Source organism: Falco cherrug, chromosome 8 (assembly GCF_023634085.1).
Source record: "Falco cherrug isolate bFalChe1 chromosome 8, bFalChe1.pri, whole genome shotgun sequence".
NCBI classification, from domain to species: Eukaryota; Metazoa; Chordata; class Aves; order Falconiformes; family Falconidae; genus Falco; species Falco cherrug.
In genome coordinates, this window is record NC_073704.1 from 23,309,800 (window position 1) to 23,330,244 (window position 20,445).

Sequence of the window (20,445 nt, forward strand, 5' to 3'; positions counted from 1 at the left end):
TGAGGTTTAATATGCCATATTTATGCCAATGAATCGATTAGGCAAAAAACAGTGGTCTGGTCTGTGTGGTTGTGTAAAAAGATAGCTGTTTGCAAGCAACGAGCAAATCCGGTCAGTCATCCGACACTGTAAAATTCCAGATATGTTTGCCGGTTTCTGTATATAAGAACTGTTAATCAACTTGGACTTGCACTTCTGTGGTCAGCATAACAGCGAATGGGCTGTTCAGAGGACAAGGAATCCTTCGTTTCATTGGCAATAAACATCCTGCAAAATCAACCGTGACTCAGCCAAAATGAAAACCGTGAGTAGGGCTTCTATGTTGAAAAAATCTTTCTCCGGAGTTGACATTTTGGCTTGTGTGTGATGATTTCTTTGGTGGGGTCAGGAAAACAGCAAAGCACACAGGTCCCAAAACGTTCTGTGTTTTCACCAGTCCGACACCTCCGCTGAGCACGCCGGGCACAGTCAGGTTTCTGCACACAGCTGTTTTTATCAGGGGCTGGGTTGTAATTATTTGACTTTCTGTCAAGGTGACTGACTGACACCATTTCACCTGCTCTGCTTGGTGTTGTCAAACTTCTTCGTACAGCGAGGGGGTGTGTATTTTTGCAATGGCATGGAGGCTGATAAGGACGGCCATGGAATTGCCACACAGGGTTTTGTGTAGGTGAAGCCGGGCAGGAGCTGGCTTGCTTGGCTGCATGGGCTGCCCTGCCAGAGCCCGAGGCACAAGGAAAACCTTTGCCACCCTCTGCTCTGCTCCAAGCTGCGGTGAACGCCAGTCCCGGGCCCAGCCGGGAGCCGAGCTGGCCCACGGGGGCCCGTTGGGCACAAAGGTGACGGGCCTGTCCCCGGGCCCTGCTCGTTCCCGCTTACTCCGAGGCATAACCGCAAACTCCCGACCCCCCGCAGGGACGGGGCAGCTTCGTCAACGATCCCGCAGGCGCTCGGCCAGGTGCCAGGCCCGCCCGCGGCAGGTGGATGCCGGCCGGGCCCGGCCCTGGGCCGCGCTGCCCCTCCGCCCCCGGGGTCCCCTCAGCCGCCCCGCGCCGGCCGGGTGGCACCGCGGCACCGGGGCCGCCGCCTGCCGGGGCGCCTCGCCCCGCCGCCGGGGAGCGGAGAGACGGCTGCCCCGGCCGCGGCGTGGCGGAGGCGGCCGCGAGCGCCCGGCTCGGCCCCCGCCCGCCCCGCGCTGCCTCCCCGCCGCCGCGCGGAGCCGGCGGCCGCCCGCCCCCGCCGCCGCCCGCGCACGTGTGCCAGGGAAGGCGTTCGGTGCCGCTCGCCGCCCGGGCGGCGCTTCCCCCCGCTCCCCGCCGCCTCCCCCGTCCTCCGCAGCGGGAGCGGAGAACAGCCTCCGCCCGACGCGCCCGGCAGCGCCGGGGCCGCTCGCCGACGTGCCTCCCGCGCGGGCGGCCGCCCGGCCAGGACGTCGCCGCCGCCGATGGCCGCCCCGCTGCCCGGTGTGCCGCGCGGCGCAGGGCGGGCGGCGGAGCCCGCGGGCGGCGGCCCCCCTTGCCCGCTCCCCCGGCCCCCCGGGGGGGACCCGCCGCCCTCGCCCCCCGACAGGTAAGGCCGGAGCCCGGGCGGGCGCTGCCCGCTCCCTCGAGGGCCCGCCTGCTGCCGTCTAGGGGCCGGCAGGCGTCCTGCGGGCGGGAGCGCGGGGCTGGCGGGGCCTGAGGGGGCGAGCGCCCCGCGGCTGGGGAGGGGGCGAACCGCGGCGGGGGGGCGGCCCGCTCCTCCCGGGGACTCAAAAGTTCTTTCCCGGCCCTGCGGGCGCTTCCCCGCGCTGCGGATGCGTCCCCCGCCCCCCCACCTCCCCCCCTTTTCCTGCGAGGTTTCCCAGCGTGAGGCGAGCGGCGGCGCCCAGCCGAGCCTGCCTCGGCGCACAGCGCCCAGCCGCCGCCTCCCCGGCGGTGCCTGCCCGGGGGCAGCCTGCTGCCCCTGGGCGCCCCGCCTGCTGCCCCCGGGCTGCTCTTAAAGGCGCTGGTCTCTGCTCTTGGGGCAAGAAGCTGTGAGCTGGGTTTCTCAGGAAGCGTCTGAACAGTTTCGGTAGACCCAGGTTAACGAAATCTGAAAATACTGCATTACAGGGCTTTTCACTCCTTGATGCTAAATGCTACTTTAAACGAACGTTCGGTGAGGATTTCCAGGTAGTAAAGCATCTTCATGCTGCATTGTTACCTTACTCTGATGTTTTCCCCCACTTTGTACCTAGTGGTGTATGAAATCTGGAATGATAACGATGAAGGTAATAAAGTTAAATATTGAGCTCGGAGCCATCAATTCACACACGTAGAAAAATGTGATTGTATGATGTTGGACGACTCAAATACTTGAGGTGCTTTGGGTGCTGCTCTCCAAATGAAATCAAGTAGGCAAAGTGCTCTTCCATATTTTATGTGAGAAAACCATCGACTGCAATGTACACAGCAGTCTGAACAGCCACGTTATTAATGTGATTATTTTAAACCGGTGCATAACTGAGCTATTCAGCAAGTACAGTAATGATTATCTTCGCTACTCTCACAAATGTTGCTTCGTGATACTTCTGATACAACCAGATTTAAGTAGCCAGCAACTACCGAGACATTTATTTTATGATGGAGCTATGGAGATTCAAATACAAAAGTAATTGGAAACAGAAAATTAGTCTAATGCTTTGCACTGTTTTGTCTTGTCAGTCACTTCTGACTCCTGGTTCTGGTGAAAAAAAATATCCATTTGTTTAAAATACAGTTGTGATGTACTCAGGAAGTATTACTGAGAAGTTACATGCATCCACTGTTGTAATATGTGTACACAGGGAATGGCATGAACACAGGGACAACAAAATATTTACTAATGTCCTTAGGAGCCAATATAAATATATCTGTGCTCTTACTCTGCAAAGACTTACACATATTCAAACAACTTTATATTCAGAGCTGAATACTTGGATTGCTTTCAAGTAGTGTTAAGCGCTGTATGGTAATAGATTCAGCCTACTGATTAAAATAAAATCTGCACAAAAAAGCTAATTGCTGCAACCAGAAAGTATCCTGGTATTAAGGCCTTCATATGTCATGCATTGTGGTTGGATATTGCAATTTTAACAGCAGTTGTTACAATTATCACTTGGTATTATGTATTTTGTTGAAATAGGAGAAAAAAGAAAGACGACAATATTTTGGAGATCCCATCAATTCCAAATCCTTTCCCCGAGCTGTGTTGCTCTCCATTTGCATCAGTTTTGTCAGCCAGTCTGTTGCCCAAGGCAACTTCAAGAAAAAAGCAGGTAAGATTTATAAATAATTATTTGACAAATACTAAATTGGTTTCATGAAAGCTTGAGGAAAAGCTCAGTTAACTATTAAGTTATTTTTCTAATAAAGGTGTTCCATATTTCTGTAATTGGGTGAAATTTTCTCTGTAGGTCATTGATGAGTGTAGAAAATGAGGTTTCAGGATCTGTGACTTAAGACGTGACTGTTCTTTCACAGAGTCTACATGACTGCAAATTTTTTGGGTAAAGCGGAACCAGGGGTGGGCAGGCGGTACTTTATGTCCTTAAATGAGAAGTTAATTTATTTCTTTCCTTCCTCCCCACCTCCAGTTACTGTCACAAGTGCTATAGCACGGAGGGTTCTAACAGTTGCTGAGCAGCTTCTTTTGTCTGAAGGTCTAATTTTGCTAGGATAATGGAATAAAATTGATGGGGAAGGAGCAAATGCTGTGTACATGGCTGTATTTGATATGCACGTGTGTTTACCTGCGTATGGCCACTGCTACTATTTCCATAACCTTAAGCTGTAAGCCAAGGGAAGTTCTGAGCGGGCAGGCAGACCTGGCAGTGCTCTGTCTTAGTATTATCACCCACAGTGCATTTGTTATCCTGAGCAGGGGTAGAGGTTGAAGAGAGAGAGTTTCCAATTAATGGAGATTACTGGTGTCAGAGATCTGTTTTGCTCTTTGAAAGCTTACCAGTCTCATTTTTATTTTCTTGATACTGGGAAGTGTTCTAACAAGGACCTCCTTCACGTTTGTGGTGGCCTGCGAGATCTTTGTTAAGACAGTCTTAACAGTTTTAGGGGTGGTATTGGAGGTGTAAGAACTTACACTGCTGCTGTTTATTTGGTTTTGATGATAGATGTCTGGAAGCTGAAGTTTCTTGTAGTTATATTAACTTTCCTGAAGCTGCCCAGCCATGGCTGTTTCTGTGCACCTGCCAGAGAACTTCACTGGCAAAGTCTTGGCTGGCGTCCTAAGGAGGAACCTTTTCCCTCCTTCCCCAGTGAAAAATATGTATGTGTCTGGGAAATGGTGCTGATTCTATCTTGCCATTTTTTGCCTGTGTTCTAAAAATAGCTATGGTGTCTTCCTGGACTGCTTTTATTACTTTTAGTTCTTCCCTACAACAGCAATGATAATCTGAGGCATTTCTGGTCAGTGTGTATCTAAACATTGCTGATGCAGTGGGGTAAACTTGGGCTAGTTTCACGCTTGGGTAAGGTGGAAGCATTGATAGTCTCTGCAGAGGCAGGAGAAACACCAAATTTGTAGCATTATTTTTCAGAACATAAGGACTGGAAGTCACATTTAAAGAAATTGTTTTACATTACTCATATTGCTGGCTTAAATTCCACTCATTGCGGTAATCTTTGTGCCTGCAACTGGAAAGTAGATTTCCCAAGCATGATTTAACACACAAGGGTCAACTATCTGCTTTTGTGCCCTGTCACGTTTAAAATTACTGACTGGCTTGATCAGTTAAACCAGCTAAGTGTTAGCTTCAGTCTCTCAGAAGCTTCACTGATTTTGCTCTTGTTTCTTCATAAAGGCTGTTGTCATGCCTTTTGTGACAATTTCTTCTCACAGTCCTTAAATTCCTCTGGTTTTCCATTTAGGAATGTAGTGCCCTCTCTGGTAGAAGCAGGATCAAGAACAACTGATTTGCTGACAGAAACGAGCTAAAATGACAATAGTCTGTGGAGGGTCTGGTCCGTTTTCCAGTTACCAGAAGAACTGAGAGGAGTCTTCCTGTTATTTTCTGGAGACGTTTTAACAAGTCCATGGTTTCTGTCAAAAAGTCTTTCACCTAGGGGTACCTGTTTATGGCTGCTGCAGGAGAAATGGTACTGGGCTAAGTAGACCTTTTGCCAGATCCAGCATGACTGTTCTGTTCTTCATGTAGAGTTTTTAAAGGTTAAGGCCAAATGGGAACTGTTGAGTTAAGATTTTATCTTTGAAATTCAGGTTGAAGTCTTCTAAAATGTTTGTAACTTGCACGTTTATATTACTTAGGTTTAAAAAGGAGGGAGGGGGAATGCTGAGCAGGTGTGCAAAGAGGAGAAGTTAGCTGGCTGTGACTGTGACTTCCTACAGTTGGCTGCAGAGGCTGTGCTTTGAAATGTGGTGTTTCCACCCCATGTTCTGATTTTGCCAATTTTGTAACAGCTCTGTCTGCAAGTACCTAATCCATATACAAAAATTTCATTGAATATACCCCCGAGGTCATGAATGTTCCTATTACAGTTTGCCAGTTTCCTAATTCTTAGGAGAAACCAGCTACACTTATGCACTTTTTTTTGGTATAGTGTTGACAGCTGTCAGATTTTTTTCTGTTGCCTCTCTGATGATCTACATATGTTTTCAGCGATTCTTCTTTTAGATTGCTTTCTTTCTGATGGAATTTCTTTTTCTGCCGTGTTTTTAATTTCAGGCATAATAAAGAAAAATTACAGAGTGAATTTCTACTTATGTCTAGTAGGTAACTATTATCAAAATAGGTGTTTCTAAAAGAAAAAAAAACACCCAAAGTTATGCCACTTCTGTCTTGTTTTTCTCTCCAGAAAAGATTTTCTGCTTCCAGGGGAAAAAAGAAGTTGTTGCAGTTATCTACTGTCTTATTCATAGCACCTACGACATCTGAAATCTTTCCTCTTCTGAATAGATTATTAACATTATTTTGAATTCTTGTTTTTCTAAGCTGAAGTTCTTACTTTCTTCTGATCTTTTATCATAAGCCTCTCAAAACACTGAACGTGCTGCTTGAACAGTATGTCTGTTTGTGGGGTTGACTTACTGGAAATAAGTTTATAAAAGCAAATCGGTAAAAGTCATGTGGCAGAATAGCGAGTTGCCTCTGTGCTTGGGAAGTAGGACACCTGTGTGTCCGAACAGGATTCACTCTGCCTCATCAACACAGCCGTCCATCCCCTTTCCCCCCCTCCCTACAGTTTGGGAGAGTTGTCTGTTATATCCTCTCAGAATCATAATTGTGACGTGTTAACAGTCATAAGAACAGACTTTCCTTAAGAGGCAACCTTGACTATTTTTTTCTCTTTTAATTTAAAAAATGAAGGGAGGGAGAATGATGGGGTTCAAAATAAGGAGCAAAAGTATAGAGTCAGTGTAGTGACAAATTTTATTATCCTAGATGGAGGACTGGGTACTGGGAGGATGGAAAGAACAGACCAAGCTGCTAAGAACGTGCAGACTTGTGCCTCAGATGACCTGTTCGCAGGGGAGCATTTCATGGAGGTGACCCTGTGGAGCTGATGTTATGGTATCACACCCGTGTTTGGGAAGGTGGAATTTTGAGGCGTTTTACGAGTGGGAGTGGGATTACGTATTTAACGTCCTCATCCTTAAGGGAGTAATACAGAGATGGAATCAACAGCTGAATGTATGGATGGCAAGATCTCCGTTGTGGATTGAGCAATCGGTTCTGTAAAAAATCATCAGGTTTGGTATCCTTGTAAGAAATGTAGGAGGGAGTTGAGTGCTTTTGGCATGGGTAATGTTGTATTTATATATGTTCAGATAAAATGAATTTTATGCTTCAGGGTGGAAGACTCTTATCTGAAAAGGCCAAAAACCCCCAATCATCTTTCCTCTCATGTCCAACACAGCATGGTCAACTAGGTGGATGGTGGGAAATGTCGCCTTCCTCTGAGAAAGCGACCATTTGCTGTTATTAGGTGGAGTTTGTAAACTTGTATGGAAAATCTAACTGTGTCTTAAAATCTGTGTTCTCTAAGAAGTGTCAAAGAACTGAAAATATAAAACACTTTGTACTTTTGTCTCTAATTATGATCAAAATGGATATTAGTAGGGAAAAATGTTAACTGTAAAAATCATGTTCTGTTCTTTAGTATACTTTTGGTTTTTATTTGGTCAAGTGAATTAAAAAGAGGTTACTAGAGTTTTATGAAAGCTTATTTTTTTAGGTTTTTCTGAAAACAAAACCTGTATCATTTGCACTGGAGCAACAGTTATTGCCCTGCTCAAGGGTAAGCCAAAAAGTGTTTCATCACAAAAGTAGTTCAAGGTAATTAGTACCTTGTTTCTTTAAATTAAATTAGAAGTGCAGAAATAAAACTCAAGTAAATCTCAAGGTGAAGAACAGTCAAATCTTTGGAATTTTATCTTGCCTCTTTTGTCTTTCTTGATGTTCTAAACAAGTAGATAGTTTATAATTTAGAATCCAAATCTACTCCCACAATGGTCTTTCCAGGAAATAAATTGTATAATGAGACCTCAAATACATATTTGAGACCTCAAATGCACATTTGATTGTGGTGGAACATCAATTGTCTTTTTGCATTAACAAAGATTTTCATGTAAAGCTCTTTGGAAAGAACTGAAAGGAGCTTTATGATGAAGAGCAGATGTTTCTTTAAATGTGTGCTATTATAATTTTATGAATACTATTGAGCAGTGACTGTTGTAATTGGAGTACCCTTAATTTTTTTAACAGCTATAGTTTAGGGTCTTCTAGAGTACCCACTTGAAACCTCCTCCTCCAAAATTTTACATATAATTGTGCTAGCAGACCTAAATGGCTAAGTATCTGGTACTTAGACTTTTTAATTACAGATTTTTTGACTGAATTCCTGTTTTCTCTCAACTTTTAAACAACACAAAATGAAAGGATTTTTTATTGAAATGCGATAATTCATGATTTTCCCAACAGTTTCTAAGGGTTGAAATATCTTTTCCAACCAAAAGATGTATTAGTTAAATTTCCTCTGTAATTCCAGTCTGTCTGTTTCTTGTCAGATTTCTTTCCAGGTTGGAGAGCATTGCACATTACCTCCTTTATCAGTTCTCAATCTTTTTTCTCTCCGGCTCCTAAGCATAGATCTGTTTTTCCCATGTCTGCCCTTTAAATTGCACAAAAAACCCCCACCCCAACCTTGGAGTTTGAAAAGCAGGAGGGAAGGGAAAAAGTCTTTCCAACCAATTTACAGATTAACAAAAAACCCCATCCTGTACAGAACCACCTTAAGGAGATCAGAGTTTTTACGTGAAGTCTGTAATATAAGATTTGATTCAATTGAACTGCTTTTTGTGGTGTGTCTCATCTGGTGGTCTTCTGCTCCAGTTTCTGTGGTCTGTTCTTCATTTGAATGACTGTACCCTCCCACCAAGGAAAGATTTATTACTATTACAGTAGATTAAAATTATTTAAAACCCTATTAAAACTTGCCGGTTTAATGTATGTACCTTTGTGCTTTGACCAGTCGCCTGAACACTGTTGCAGAAAGTCACAAGTATATCTAGGTAAAAATCAGGAGGCAGAGTTGAACAATTGCTTGTTTCAGCAATAAGGAATATCTCCTGGTTTATATTGAGGTGGCATAGCACAAGCTGTCTGATACAGCAGCCTGGGGAAACTTCACAGTAATCACCTGTTTGTGTTTTTTTCCCCTGTATTTTACTTTACCTTCTTTACATTGATTCATTCATTAGTGTATTTTTGTTATAAAGAATAGCAATTGCTTTCTGTCTTACTTCACATGAACCCTCAATGTTATTACATATTAACGCTGTACTTTGTTACTGTCCAAAAACAACCCAAGCAAAGACTAAACGTTCTAACTTCACAAAAATAGCATGTGTTTGTTTTTTTTTTTTCTACACCACCCCTCCCCCCCCTTTCTAATGAGCAAGAAAACAAGGTCATTCTAACTTTTCTGGTTACTAAGGTATTGCCTCTGCAAGCTTGCTGTTTAATTCACTTACATCAGAAAATAAAAAAAAATATGAGTGCTGTCAAAGATTCTGGTAAACATTTTGCCAATGTTTGTCAAATGGGAATGATTTTAATCATCCTTTCGATTTTCATTGTTCTGGGCATCATCAGCCTTAAAGTCAAAACTGAAGTTTCTTATCTTTCCTGTTATGACTGTTTTCTCCATAAAAGAAACTTGCCATTTCTCTGCCATTTGGGAAGTTATATTTAGAACAAGAAACCTCTGGTACATTGCAGTAGGTCTAATTCTTTGTAGAAAACCTCTGTAAGTCTGAAAACCTTGATTCTCCAAAAAGCAATTCTTTAATATTAATCTCTTGAATTCTGAGTTGACTACCTGGTATTTTGGTCCTGTGACACCTCTATAGCACTATGTAATTATGAGGTGGCTAGAGCAGGCAATGATAAAACCAGTCTCAATTTCTTTGAATATATGAGACTTGACAGTTAAAGCCAGCTGAAACTGCAGGGGACTTCTGCTCTAATGTTGCTGAGTCACTTTTGATAACTCAGTTTTATTGAGTTTGGCTTTAAAAGATTAATGGATGCTTGGATAGATGCTGATGAATGGAGCTTGAATTCTCATACTTTTCAGAAGGGAATGAGATGTTGTACATACTAACGCTGTTCTTATTCATAATTGTTCCCAGGGATGGGTGCATTTTGTTAGGGTTAGGGTAGAGAACTGAGAAGTTCAGGTCATGTTGTGGCAGCTCCTGACCTGCTGTAGACAGATCCATGATTAAATAAATATTTTATTGACAGATTTTTTTTCCAGGTGGCTTCTCATTCGTGGCATTGTCAGTAAGAGACAATGTGGTAAGTGGGGGATGCAGGATGTCGGTATTGTAACAGCAGAATGCTATTGACGTCTTCCCTTTACAGACCACTGTCTGAACTGTCTTTTGATCAAAACATTCCCATCTGATGTCCAGGGTCTCACAGTCTAGGTTAATCAGAGTAGTGTTTAGTAATATTCATAATGTGTATCATTTATTCTAGATTAACGTTATGATTCACATTGAAGAAATTATCTGGATTGTTGTTTAAAGGCATTATTAAACTAGAAGACCTGAATCCTGTTGTTTTTTGAAGCAGTACTCCTCCCAAAGTATTGAAAGCTTTTCTATTCCCCAAAGGACTGTTTTTTACAGTCTTAAAAGACTTAAATGGCAGAGGTTTTAAGCATGCACATTTAGAATTAAAGTTCATGTCTGGATGTGTGTGAGAGTTCCACAGATCATTTTTGGGTTTTTGTTGCTACAACAGTCTCTATTCTCAGCCAGATAAGAATGAGACTGAGCTTTACGTACTTTTGTATTTCTTCTGGTATTCATTTCATTTTTCCTCAGTTTTCTTTTCTGGTCTTAAAAAAACTCTGTGGTCCTGTTCTGGTCTACTTCTGTCATTTCATTGACAAGTAAACACCTGTTGTATTTCATGTTCATCTGTTTTTATAACATAAACGATTTCATAGTTGTGTAGTCAATGATGAATAGCTAAATTACCTGAAATGCTGCAAGTTTGTTAAAGCTGAGAACTTAAGTCTCTTGTTGAAGGTTTCTGACTTTGACCTCCTTTGAATTAAAAGCTGCGCAACAGATGGAGAATATACCAAGTAGTTTATCACACATTTTACAGTACTTAAGCTAACATAAGATGATCAGAAATTTTATGATTTTATCACAGTAAAACTTTATTATCCTAGTCTTGGGGCATTAACTGAAGAATAGAGCTCAAACTCAGGTCCATTTCTGGTAGAAGTTTTGGTGCAGATTTTAGCATATCCTTGGGCTGTTGCATTTCTGATGTTCTGACAGTTATTACCTCTTCAAGTAAGAGCTTGAGAACTATAGAAACAGGCAGAGAAATATCCCCATCCTACTTCTGTGCATAAATGTTGCCACAGTAAGAATAATTTAGATTTTACATAAAATATACCTCTGCATAAACATCAGCATTAAACCTGGTTAGTTTTCACCAGTTGGAATTAACTAGATCATGCATATAGTGTAGTCTTTAATATTTGTGATTAGTAAAACAATTTCATAGTCGTTATACATGTGTATCTTCTTGTAAATTATTTACAATAGATAGCTGAGGACTTGTTCTTTCACATAATAATTCCAGAGCCACTAAGACAGTACTGTGGGGTTTTTTTCCCCAATTTTAGCTTCATCATCTTTTAAACTCTTTGCAGTGGTATTCTTTATGCTGCGCCAATATATTTAAGAGAACTAGCTAGAATTGTATGGAAATCGGACCCCATTGGATATGGGACTATTAGAATAGAAAAAGGACTCCTTGTTTTTTAAGTTGCCATCTTGGCCCTCTCCCATGCTTCAGTTGCCTTTGCTTTCAGGACCAAGTTTCCCTTGTGTAAGAAAAAGTATAGAAACTGGCAATAAACCTGAGATCACTTACCATTCTCAGCACCCTATTTCATACAGCGTAGTAGAGGACAATCGGTATCTGTGTCTTGACATGTGCAAAGTCAAGTATAGATGAGTATCTTTAGGATAAGAGTAGTCTTCTGCTTGGCACATGTATAGCAGGAACCAGGATGGCCAGGCAGTGAGAGCATCAAAATCCTGTTACTGACAGATGATGTTGATTTCTTTGTGTGCATGTGCCACCCATAGAGCTTCCAGTTGGGGATTCCAGGGCTCAGGGATTCCAAAATCTTCTAGCAGCTGATTATTTCTATTAACAAGAAAGGATAGAACTCTAGCAAGTGGTGAAATTATGCAATGATAAGTAACCACTGGCCATATTCTCCTTGTTTGTCTTCATCATGTTTAAAGCTGTTACTTCTGAGGGAATTCACACCCATATGACTGCCTTTAGTTTGGCAATGAAGATAAAGGGCAGCCTTCAAGATAGTGTACTTAAGTGTGTCTTCCATGTTAGAGTCCTGATGGGAGTCACCTCAAATGGGAAGATTAAAAAAACCTGCTAATCAGGCCAAAGAAAATTTTTCAAGAAGGGCAGTTGTGGGAGGAGGAGTTAAGAGGGAGAAGAAACTAGACCTCTTTGCTCTATAACTGTGAACTTTCTTTTCTCCTGTTTCAGTCACAGAACATTCATTTGCAGCTAATCAACTCATATTTTAGCCCAGTAGTGTATATGATATTTAATACTTATGTCTCAAGAGAGAAGTGTATATCAGTTATCTTAGAGGTGTGCCTGTGCTTCTAATTAGGATACCGATGGATTGTTCCTACCTACTTCTAGTATGTATGCATGTGCTGCGTACTAGTATGTCTATCTCTTTGCTTCTTAACTAGATAATATGTCCCACAGGAAAACTAGATATGGGAGATTGCTTTGTGATCAGAACTGGATTTTTCAATGATTGCATTCTTAGGCTATAAATAGCCTTTTTATATTAGTTATGTTAACTCCTGTTACTGATTGCATTAAGACTTGGAGTTTATGAACAGCTGCAAGCACTTTATAATGGTACAGAAATGGTATCAACTGCTGAGAAACAGGCTGGAAGTTTGCAAGAATTTGTTCTCATAATCACTAGAGTTTACTCCTATGTAGTGAGAAGGAAGCCTGTGCAGTATCAGGGTTTTCTCATAACTCCATCAACACCACTCCATTGGTGTGCTTTTCAGTCAGGCCCGAACCTATTAATTGTGAAACTAGGCAGCTGAAAAACTTTGGACGGAGTGTGTGTAACAAGGCTTTAAGATCCCACAAGTTTGTAAGGAGAATAGGTGAGGACGGAAACCTGCATTATGGTCTTTGATACTGCAAAATCTAGAGCCGCATTAAAAAGCAGTGCTCAGATTTTTGCCATTGTTCTTGCAGTGTGACCCCTTCTGTGATCCTTCAAGCGGGGATCAACAATCTGGTGAGAGAAGATTTTTTTTCCAGGCTTGTGTGACTTTCTGTAACATCAGCCCCTCTCTGATTAGCATGTTGTAGTATTAAGGATCCAGTAACAGTGTCTTCCACTTTGGTAAACAGACAGGATCTGCCTAGTTTCTGTCTAGTACACTCATTAGGGCTAAAGGAAAAGTGTCCATATCCTGATTTTCATACTTCAACTTACTTCCCATATCTGTATCTTTTGACTAGTTACACTTAATACTTATATCTGACTGTTCTCATTAAGTTATATTTTAAAGTGATTTTCTTTGAAATTTTGTTGAAGTATGGGGGAGGGGGTGTGTGTGTGACTTGTTCAGGAGGTAACAGCTCTCTAATTTCAGATTGTCCTGGAAAGCTTTTTTACCTCTGCTGCAGTGTTGTATTAAGATTTGTGTTAAGATGTTAATTTTCTGGGTAAAATATTAATTTCTCAGGATAGACCTGGGAGAGAGCAAGGGCATTTAGATTTGTCAAATGTGGAAAAATAAGTGCTCTAAATAGTTGAAGATTAAGGGTCCTGCTTGTGATGCTGTGGAAGAAGGTTTAAATCCTTCTCTTAATTTGAAGTGATCTGGTTAGCAAGTCATTGCTCTAAATTGAGCAAAGTTGGCTCTTCCTAGTGTTTTTATAACAAATAATTCTGAATAAAAGGTATCTCACAACCAAAAGTTTTAATTGGTGGTATTCTGATAAGCTGTAGTCCACGATTTGTTAATTCTGTAATAGTAAATTACTTTGAGTTCATTGTATTAGGGTAACTTTGGAACATGGGGCTTTCAAAGGAAGTTTGTGTGTTGTCTCCTCTGGTGAACTCACTGGGCAATGACATCCATTCTTACCCAAGTGTCCACATAACTACTCATAAGTATGTTCTTAGGGTAATATGCTCCTCATTCATGGAAATGAGGAGCAACCATAAAAATGATATGCTGTGGGTTTTGTGTTGGCTTTTTTGTTGGATTTTTTTTTCTTAACATAAGATCAGAAGGAGTTGAAAGGATTTTTGAAAATGATTCCTCTTAAGTTACTTGTTAAAAAGTTTTGTACTTTGCCCTTTGTACTTCTGCCCATGAGACAATGACCTTATTAAATAACACTGAAGATTAAGCATTAATACATTTCTGAAGTTAAGTATCCAGTAGGAGGTTTGTAACTTTGTTCTTTTTTAGCAGGCACTGGGCAAACAGATAGAAGACTCATAGGTATGAAAGATAACGTCAGTCTTGTAATGATCCTGTTAACCCTTTGGCAATAACTGCAAAAGCTTATGTAAAGAATAGACTTTATGGAAAATTGGAATATGTAACTGCTGCGTCAGCTAAGCCATAGAGAAGACACAAGGTATTCTAAAATAAGAGGCCTTTGGAACAGCTGAGTAATGAACTCCTTGTGGTTGAGTGTTATTTTTCTTCTGGAACGGAGACTTCCCAAATCCTGAATGAGTTTATAAATCAGAAACTACTTGGCTTTTCAGGCCCAGAGGAGGGGCATTTCTAGGATCACTGCAGAGAAGCAGTAAGTTAGTGGAAAGGACTGAGGAGGTCTAGGCTTTTTCTGCAGAGGTATTGTGAAGAGGTGATGAAAAAATACTTACAGTCTGTATTTGTGCCTTATATGTTGGTACAAATCTTATACGAATCTGTTTTAATCTCTTCCTAAACTCTTCCAGCAGCATTACAGTTTTGAAGTAGGGATTGTCCTTACCTAAGTACAAAAATCATGACCTGGGAAATTATTTGAATAGACTTCTCTAAACAAGGTTTAAGATAGTATGTAGCATTATGACTCCAAGACAAAACACTGATTAAGTCCAAGCAGTCTCAATGTACAGGGAGGAAAATGCATGGTTTGTGGAGCTCTTGTACTTGCTTGACTGACTGCTGTTTGGTTTCTGTGTAACAGAAATACTAGCATGAGAAAGACTTCTCTTTCTCAAATGAAACTAGCTCCTTCAAAAGACAAATGTATGAAGATACTAAAACTGGAGCCAGTGATTCAGCTGTGGCACCAAGAAGCTGCCTTGTCTTTGACCACTCTCTTTCTGCAACTAGTGTTTCTCTTTGCTCTGGTTCTATGTGTATTATTAAACACATTTTAGAGTGGAAAACTGACACGATGAAAAATTGTTTTCTAATACAACCAGCAGGTAATTTTGACTGTCAGAAAATACAGTCACTGAGAATTTTTAACAAAGAATCTTGCTTTAAGTATGTTTAAGGGTAAGTTTTGACCCAGTTATATCATAGCTATAACCAGGGGGAAGAAGGAAGCTGACGTGTTAGTAATTGAAGGATAGCATTAAAAAGGAGTTCAGAATTCATATGGTACATGTTTCTTGGCCAGCAAAAGGACAGTGATCTGCTGAGAACTATGAAATGATGTATTTGGAGTTGGCTTTTCAGTGCAGGGTTTGGGATCTAGGGTTATCTTGCTTTGCCCTTAAGCTGGTCCAGCATGGTGTGTTGTTTGTAATGCCTGGCTTGTCCATACAGGCTAGAAAACGAAGAGCAGAAACCCTGAATTGTGCTGATTCTTATTTTGCGGTGTGTTAGTTTCTTAAAATAGAAGCATTTAATAGGTGGATAATTGTACAGAGAGACTGTGGTGGCTCAAACATTGTTGTGAAGTTCCTAGTTATGTCATAATATGTATGTTGCTTTACAGGTAATATAGTCTGTTTTAGCACAACTGTTTCTGCAATAGAAATCAATCGTTATCAACCTTCTAAGAGGGTGTGTGTTGTGTTTAAGGAATAAGACCTTGTTACTTTTCTTTGTATAAGGGACTACAGCAGTAGAAAGACAATTGGTCCCCTCACTCAGTCACTCCAAAACCTTATTTTTTTTGTGGGGTGGTTTTAAATAAAATAGTTATTTGCCAAATGTATGCAAATGTACCTGTGCAAAAAATACCCTGTATGTGTTTCCACAGTCACGTTGGTGGTGTTCACTGACTCTTCTAGTAAAGAGATTAGGTGACTGCCTGTGCCAAGCAGAAGGGAGCACTTCCTCAAGGAAGCACAGACAGTACCACAAATAACTTACCTGACTTTATGTTGGTCTTGTGTAATAATCTTCTGCCTTAGCTTAAGGAAAAAAACAAATACAAAAAATAGCATCAAACTTTTTTATGACTTCTAATGAATTTCTATTCTCTGTTGGTTTTTTTTAATCTACGGAAGCTAAAGCTCAGCCTGATTTGCTCTTGTTACCTATAAATGCCCACATTCCTGCCTTATGTCTGGCAGTGCCAGGAATAGATCAGCTGATGTGACTCCACATCCAGTGCCTTAAGTACACCACTGACCTTCCTCTTCTAGCAGGATATCTCTATTCCATATGTTGTTACAAAACCCTTCCTTGGAGCTACAAACTCTTACGAAGAGCTTTTCAATTCTTGCCCACTCAATTTAGTCACGCTTTCTTTAGTGGCAAGAAGTAGAAGTTTTTTGTATTTTGGAGTATCTAAAAAGTATCAGCACAATGTTTTCAGAACTGTATCTGGTAGCTTAGTGACAAAAATAGGAGTGAAAACTGCATGAACATAGTCACTTTACAGAGCTGTCAAGCAAGTGAGCTGGATCTGATTTCCTTTATGTCCACCAGCAGTAGCAAAATTCTTTGCAAACCTCCCATGGACGAGTCAAATCTCATACCTGTAGAGGAAAAAGTGGTTATATATGTTTCCCTGAAGGCATAATTGGCTTTCAGAGCCCTTCTGTATCTCCCATTTATCAGCAGAACTACTCTTGACTTTCACATGGTGAAGTTATTCTGCAAGGCTTGCACTTAGCTGAGATGTCCTTTATTTTGTTTTATTTTATTTAATGAGTATTTGTGAAATTTAAGTGATAAAAATATTTCTCAATGTAATTTTTAGTACTCTTGGGTGCAGCTGATGTGTACTTTCATTAGCATAAGTAAATTACTGTTAGCATTTTTATTTAAAGTCATATCTGAATATTGGATTTTTATTACAAAGTCAAACACTACAGTTAAGTTTTTGCTTACTTCCTAAATAGGTCTGATCTGTATATCTGACTTCAGAAGACAAAATACAGATAATCGCACTGAGGAAAATAATCCTCTGCTTCACCTTGCAGACAAATAGGTCAATATTATTCATAGAACAAAAAGCAGCACATGCTTTTCAAGAGCCAAGGACCTTCAGTACCCAGGGGTAAGGAAAAATGGCTTGGGTTATTTTTATTTCTTTCCCAATAAAGCCACTAATGCAATGCACCAAGATTTAGAGTTACTGTTTCCCACATATTTTTTGATAAGATCCAAGTGAAAAAGATTATAGAGGAAGTCCTTTGTTCTGGTGCTGCAAACATATGCATGTCTAATATTCCTGTGAGTAAAATGCCTACAGGATCTGGCTCTTGTACCATAAGTTCTTTTGTGAACCTTATAGCAAAATTTTGAAGCTGTATTAACAGAATTCTGAGAACATGCTCCCATAGGAAATGAAAACTGTGTGCCTGAAAGGTAAAAACCTAATTGCAGACACTTGACATTTATCATAGCTGTCTCTAGTAGAAAAGGATGTTCATTCCAAATATTACAGAATTAACACTTTAAACTTGATCTCTAGAATAGTGTTTTATTCTTCTGATTTCTCGAAACAGCCATAAGGATTTTGGACTGGAGCCTAAGAGAGAAAAATAAAAGTAAATAAATATAATACCTTAAACCTAGAAGGTTAGTTGCTATGGATCTATTTCTGCTATAGGCTCAATGTAAAATAAGGCAAAGTTAAAACTGAACCTTTGTTATTTACCCAAGGAAATGGGCAATAGCTACTGCATTTTAATTGGTTTTATGGCTTTATTAAAAGCTCTTGTTTTAAAGCTAACTGAATAAGGATCAAATGTCTGTCTGCAAACAAATTATCTTTGATTTGGCATCAGTTTCTTACCAGCTTTTTTTATCCTGTATGTCTCATTCAAGGACAACAGGTTTTGAAAGTTTAGGAAAATATTTGTCTTTACTTTCTATTCTTTGGCAGTATTTTATTACTATTTGAGAGCTGCAGGTAGGTTTTGGGAGGGAGCTGTATTCTTTTTGTATTTACAGTGCTTGTTCTTGTTCATCAGCAGAATTTACTTAAGCCCTACTGATTTTAGGATTTCAGGAAAGTGATTTAGCATGAAAGTATAGATGCTTTGAATCTATGGATTCTCAAGTGTCTTACTGGTGCCAATGACTTGATATGTAGCTTTTGCCACTTAACAAAACTCTCAAAACAGAAAATTGCATGAAATAACATTGTTTGTCTTTAACTTGCCAGTATATAGTTTCTTATATCTTGGAGATAAGTTTTTTTTCCCCCTAGATATTCTGGGATTATTTCAGACTGTGCTCATCTCCAGTACTGAGGAAAAAACACTATTGATAATGATCCAGTGAATTTTAGCATGAATTATTGTAATGTTTGGTGAATCAGTTCTGAATGCTTCTAGGACATATACATGAGATGTGTGCTAAATAATATACTTGCAGTAACTTTTGATGAAACTACAGTAGTCTGTATATCTGATATATTGTTTGAGATGTTGTGAATGCTTAATACAAATAATGTTTGCAGAATGTCTGCAATCTTCCCCTGTGGTGAGCAATGTTTCTGATGTGAACTGCTTGTTCAAGAGTTATAAAAGAAGTCTCCAATATCACAGTTCTAACATCTGGTTAATAATTTGGTTTACAATAATTATTGCTTAGTCATGCTGCATAAAACCAGAAAACTGTTTTTCTACTATTAAGCACATTGAGACCTTTAAAAAAAAGATTATAGCTTGCCTTATCAAATAAGCTATGCAAAATTTCACCCTTTTTGACAAAGAAGAAAAGAAAAAACCTTGACTTCCTCAACAGAACCACATTAAGGAAACCAGGCTTGTTATGGAGATATTTGATACATAAAGTAAATATGCAAGTGGGGGTGATCAACAACTTGAGTTCATGAAGCAGTCTTAAATTTCACTCGCTTGTAACATTTTTCGTGCCACATTTTCAGGCCTTTGTTGCATTGCAAAGGTAGAAATTGCATTATTTTAAGTAAAAGGGGAGTTTTGCTACTGCTTTGAATAAAGGTAATTAAGAATCATAGAATTAAACTCCATGGATTCAGTGCATCTATTATGCTTAGTTGCTTTCCTGAAACCCTAAGATCAGAAGCACTGAAGAATCTTTTGTTTGCTGGAAGAAGCCAAGAGAAAAAACCCCAAAGCTGTAACCACGCAGTGTAAAGTGCTAGAATACAGTCTTTAATGACTTGGTTTTTTGTTTTGTTTTGACAGTGAAGACAAGGTTCTGAGTGATAGAAATGCATGTTGTTCTGCTTATTTTTATAGGCAGAGTTATCAGTGTAAGCCTTTCCAAGGACAGAAGATGAGTTTTCAAGCTCTTTGGTTGGTTGAATTCTAGTTACCCCTACCCCAGTGTCATCTGTAATTGGCTTTGAGTAGGACTGAATTCACATAAACGGTGACATTCACTATACCCTTAGTCTTTTCTTTGAACTGACCCTGCAGTATTTGGGTTATGAGAAGTTATGTGTTAAGGAATATCGCAAACGACTTTCTTCTGCTTCACATTATCACCTGGATGAAGGTGGGAGAGTTCTGTGAAAAGCAGGCATGAGTTTGTCTTCAAGAAGAGCAACGTTGCCTGCAGTTATGCCAGTAACTCTGCAGAAATGGGTATGGAATTTAAACCAGTCTTTGCTTAGTGTAAATAAACAACATTTATAAGAAACATTTGTATTTAATTTTCACTTTTGTTTTATTTCTCTAGTGTAGTAAGAATTTTCTGATAAATGTAGACTTTTAAAATTGCATTATAGGAAATGTTTACATAACAAATATGTTATACATAGTTGAATATTTGTTACTGTGCTTTTGCCTCAGTTACTAGAATTCTGTACCTTGTGCAAGAAATTGATTTTGCTTACAGATTAATGTAGTTTTAAAATATAAAGTGTTGTAATTGTGTTTCAGAGTGTTAAAATACACCTTTTTAGAAGGCTATGGTACTGTTCCTAATGGAGGTTTATTGGAGTCCGCTTCCTCACGCTTTTGGTCAGCCTTAAACAAAACATACTTCTTCCTCACCCTCTCTGGCTAACACCTTAATAGTGGGTGGCACATCATGTATTTTGGGAATCAGGGTAGCCCTGTACAGTGTTTCTTCATAGCCACTGTAGCTTGCCTTTTTTTTGTTACCTCACTAAAAAGTGGAAGCAATGCAAAATCATCATGTCTGTGTGCACTAGCATCATCTCGTGCAACTCTACAGATTGGGGGTGTCTGTAAAGTTAAAAATACCCACAGAAGTATGGAAATATGACTCTCTCCTAAGACAGATGTATTAACTTCTAGGAAGTTAGTACAAACAAACTGTAAGTAATTCATTAGTTCAATTTATTTTGTAAATGTGGAGATATTTTTCAAAAATTCATTGCTGCATAATGTGCCTGAATCACTGTTAATAGGCTCCCCTGTTACTCAGAGGCTTTTAATATACTAGCTGTGTGAAAAATGA

General features: G+C 40.1%; 1 protein-coding gene across 4 annotated transcripts in view; it reads left to right on the forward strand.

Moving 5' to 3' along the window:
• Positions 1–280: 280 nt before the first annotated feature.
• GRB14 (growth factor receptor bound protein 14) overlaps positions 281–20,445 on the forward strand; it is a 67,258-nt gene continuing 47,093 nt past the window's right edge. Inside the window, exons 1-2 of one of the 4 annotated variants that reach the window (XM_027810813.2) lie at positions 281–304; positions 3,145–3,277. In XM_027810813.2, the coding sequence (XP_027666614.2) occupies positions 296–304; positions 3,145–3,277 (142 nt within the window). In that variant the 5' untranslated portion in view covers positions 281–295. Of the gene's footprint in view, positions 305–1,393; positions 1,570–1,941; positions 2,154–3,144; positions 3,278–20,445 lie in introns of those variants that run through there. The other 3 variants (XM_055718306.1, XM_055718307.1, XM_027810807.2) reach the window with 3 other exon arrangements.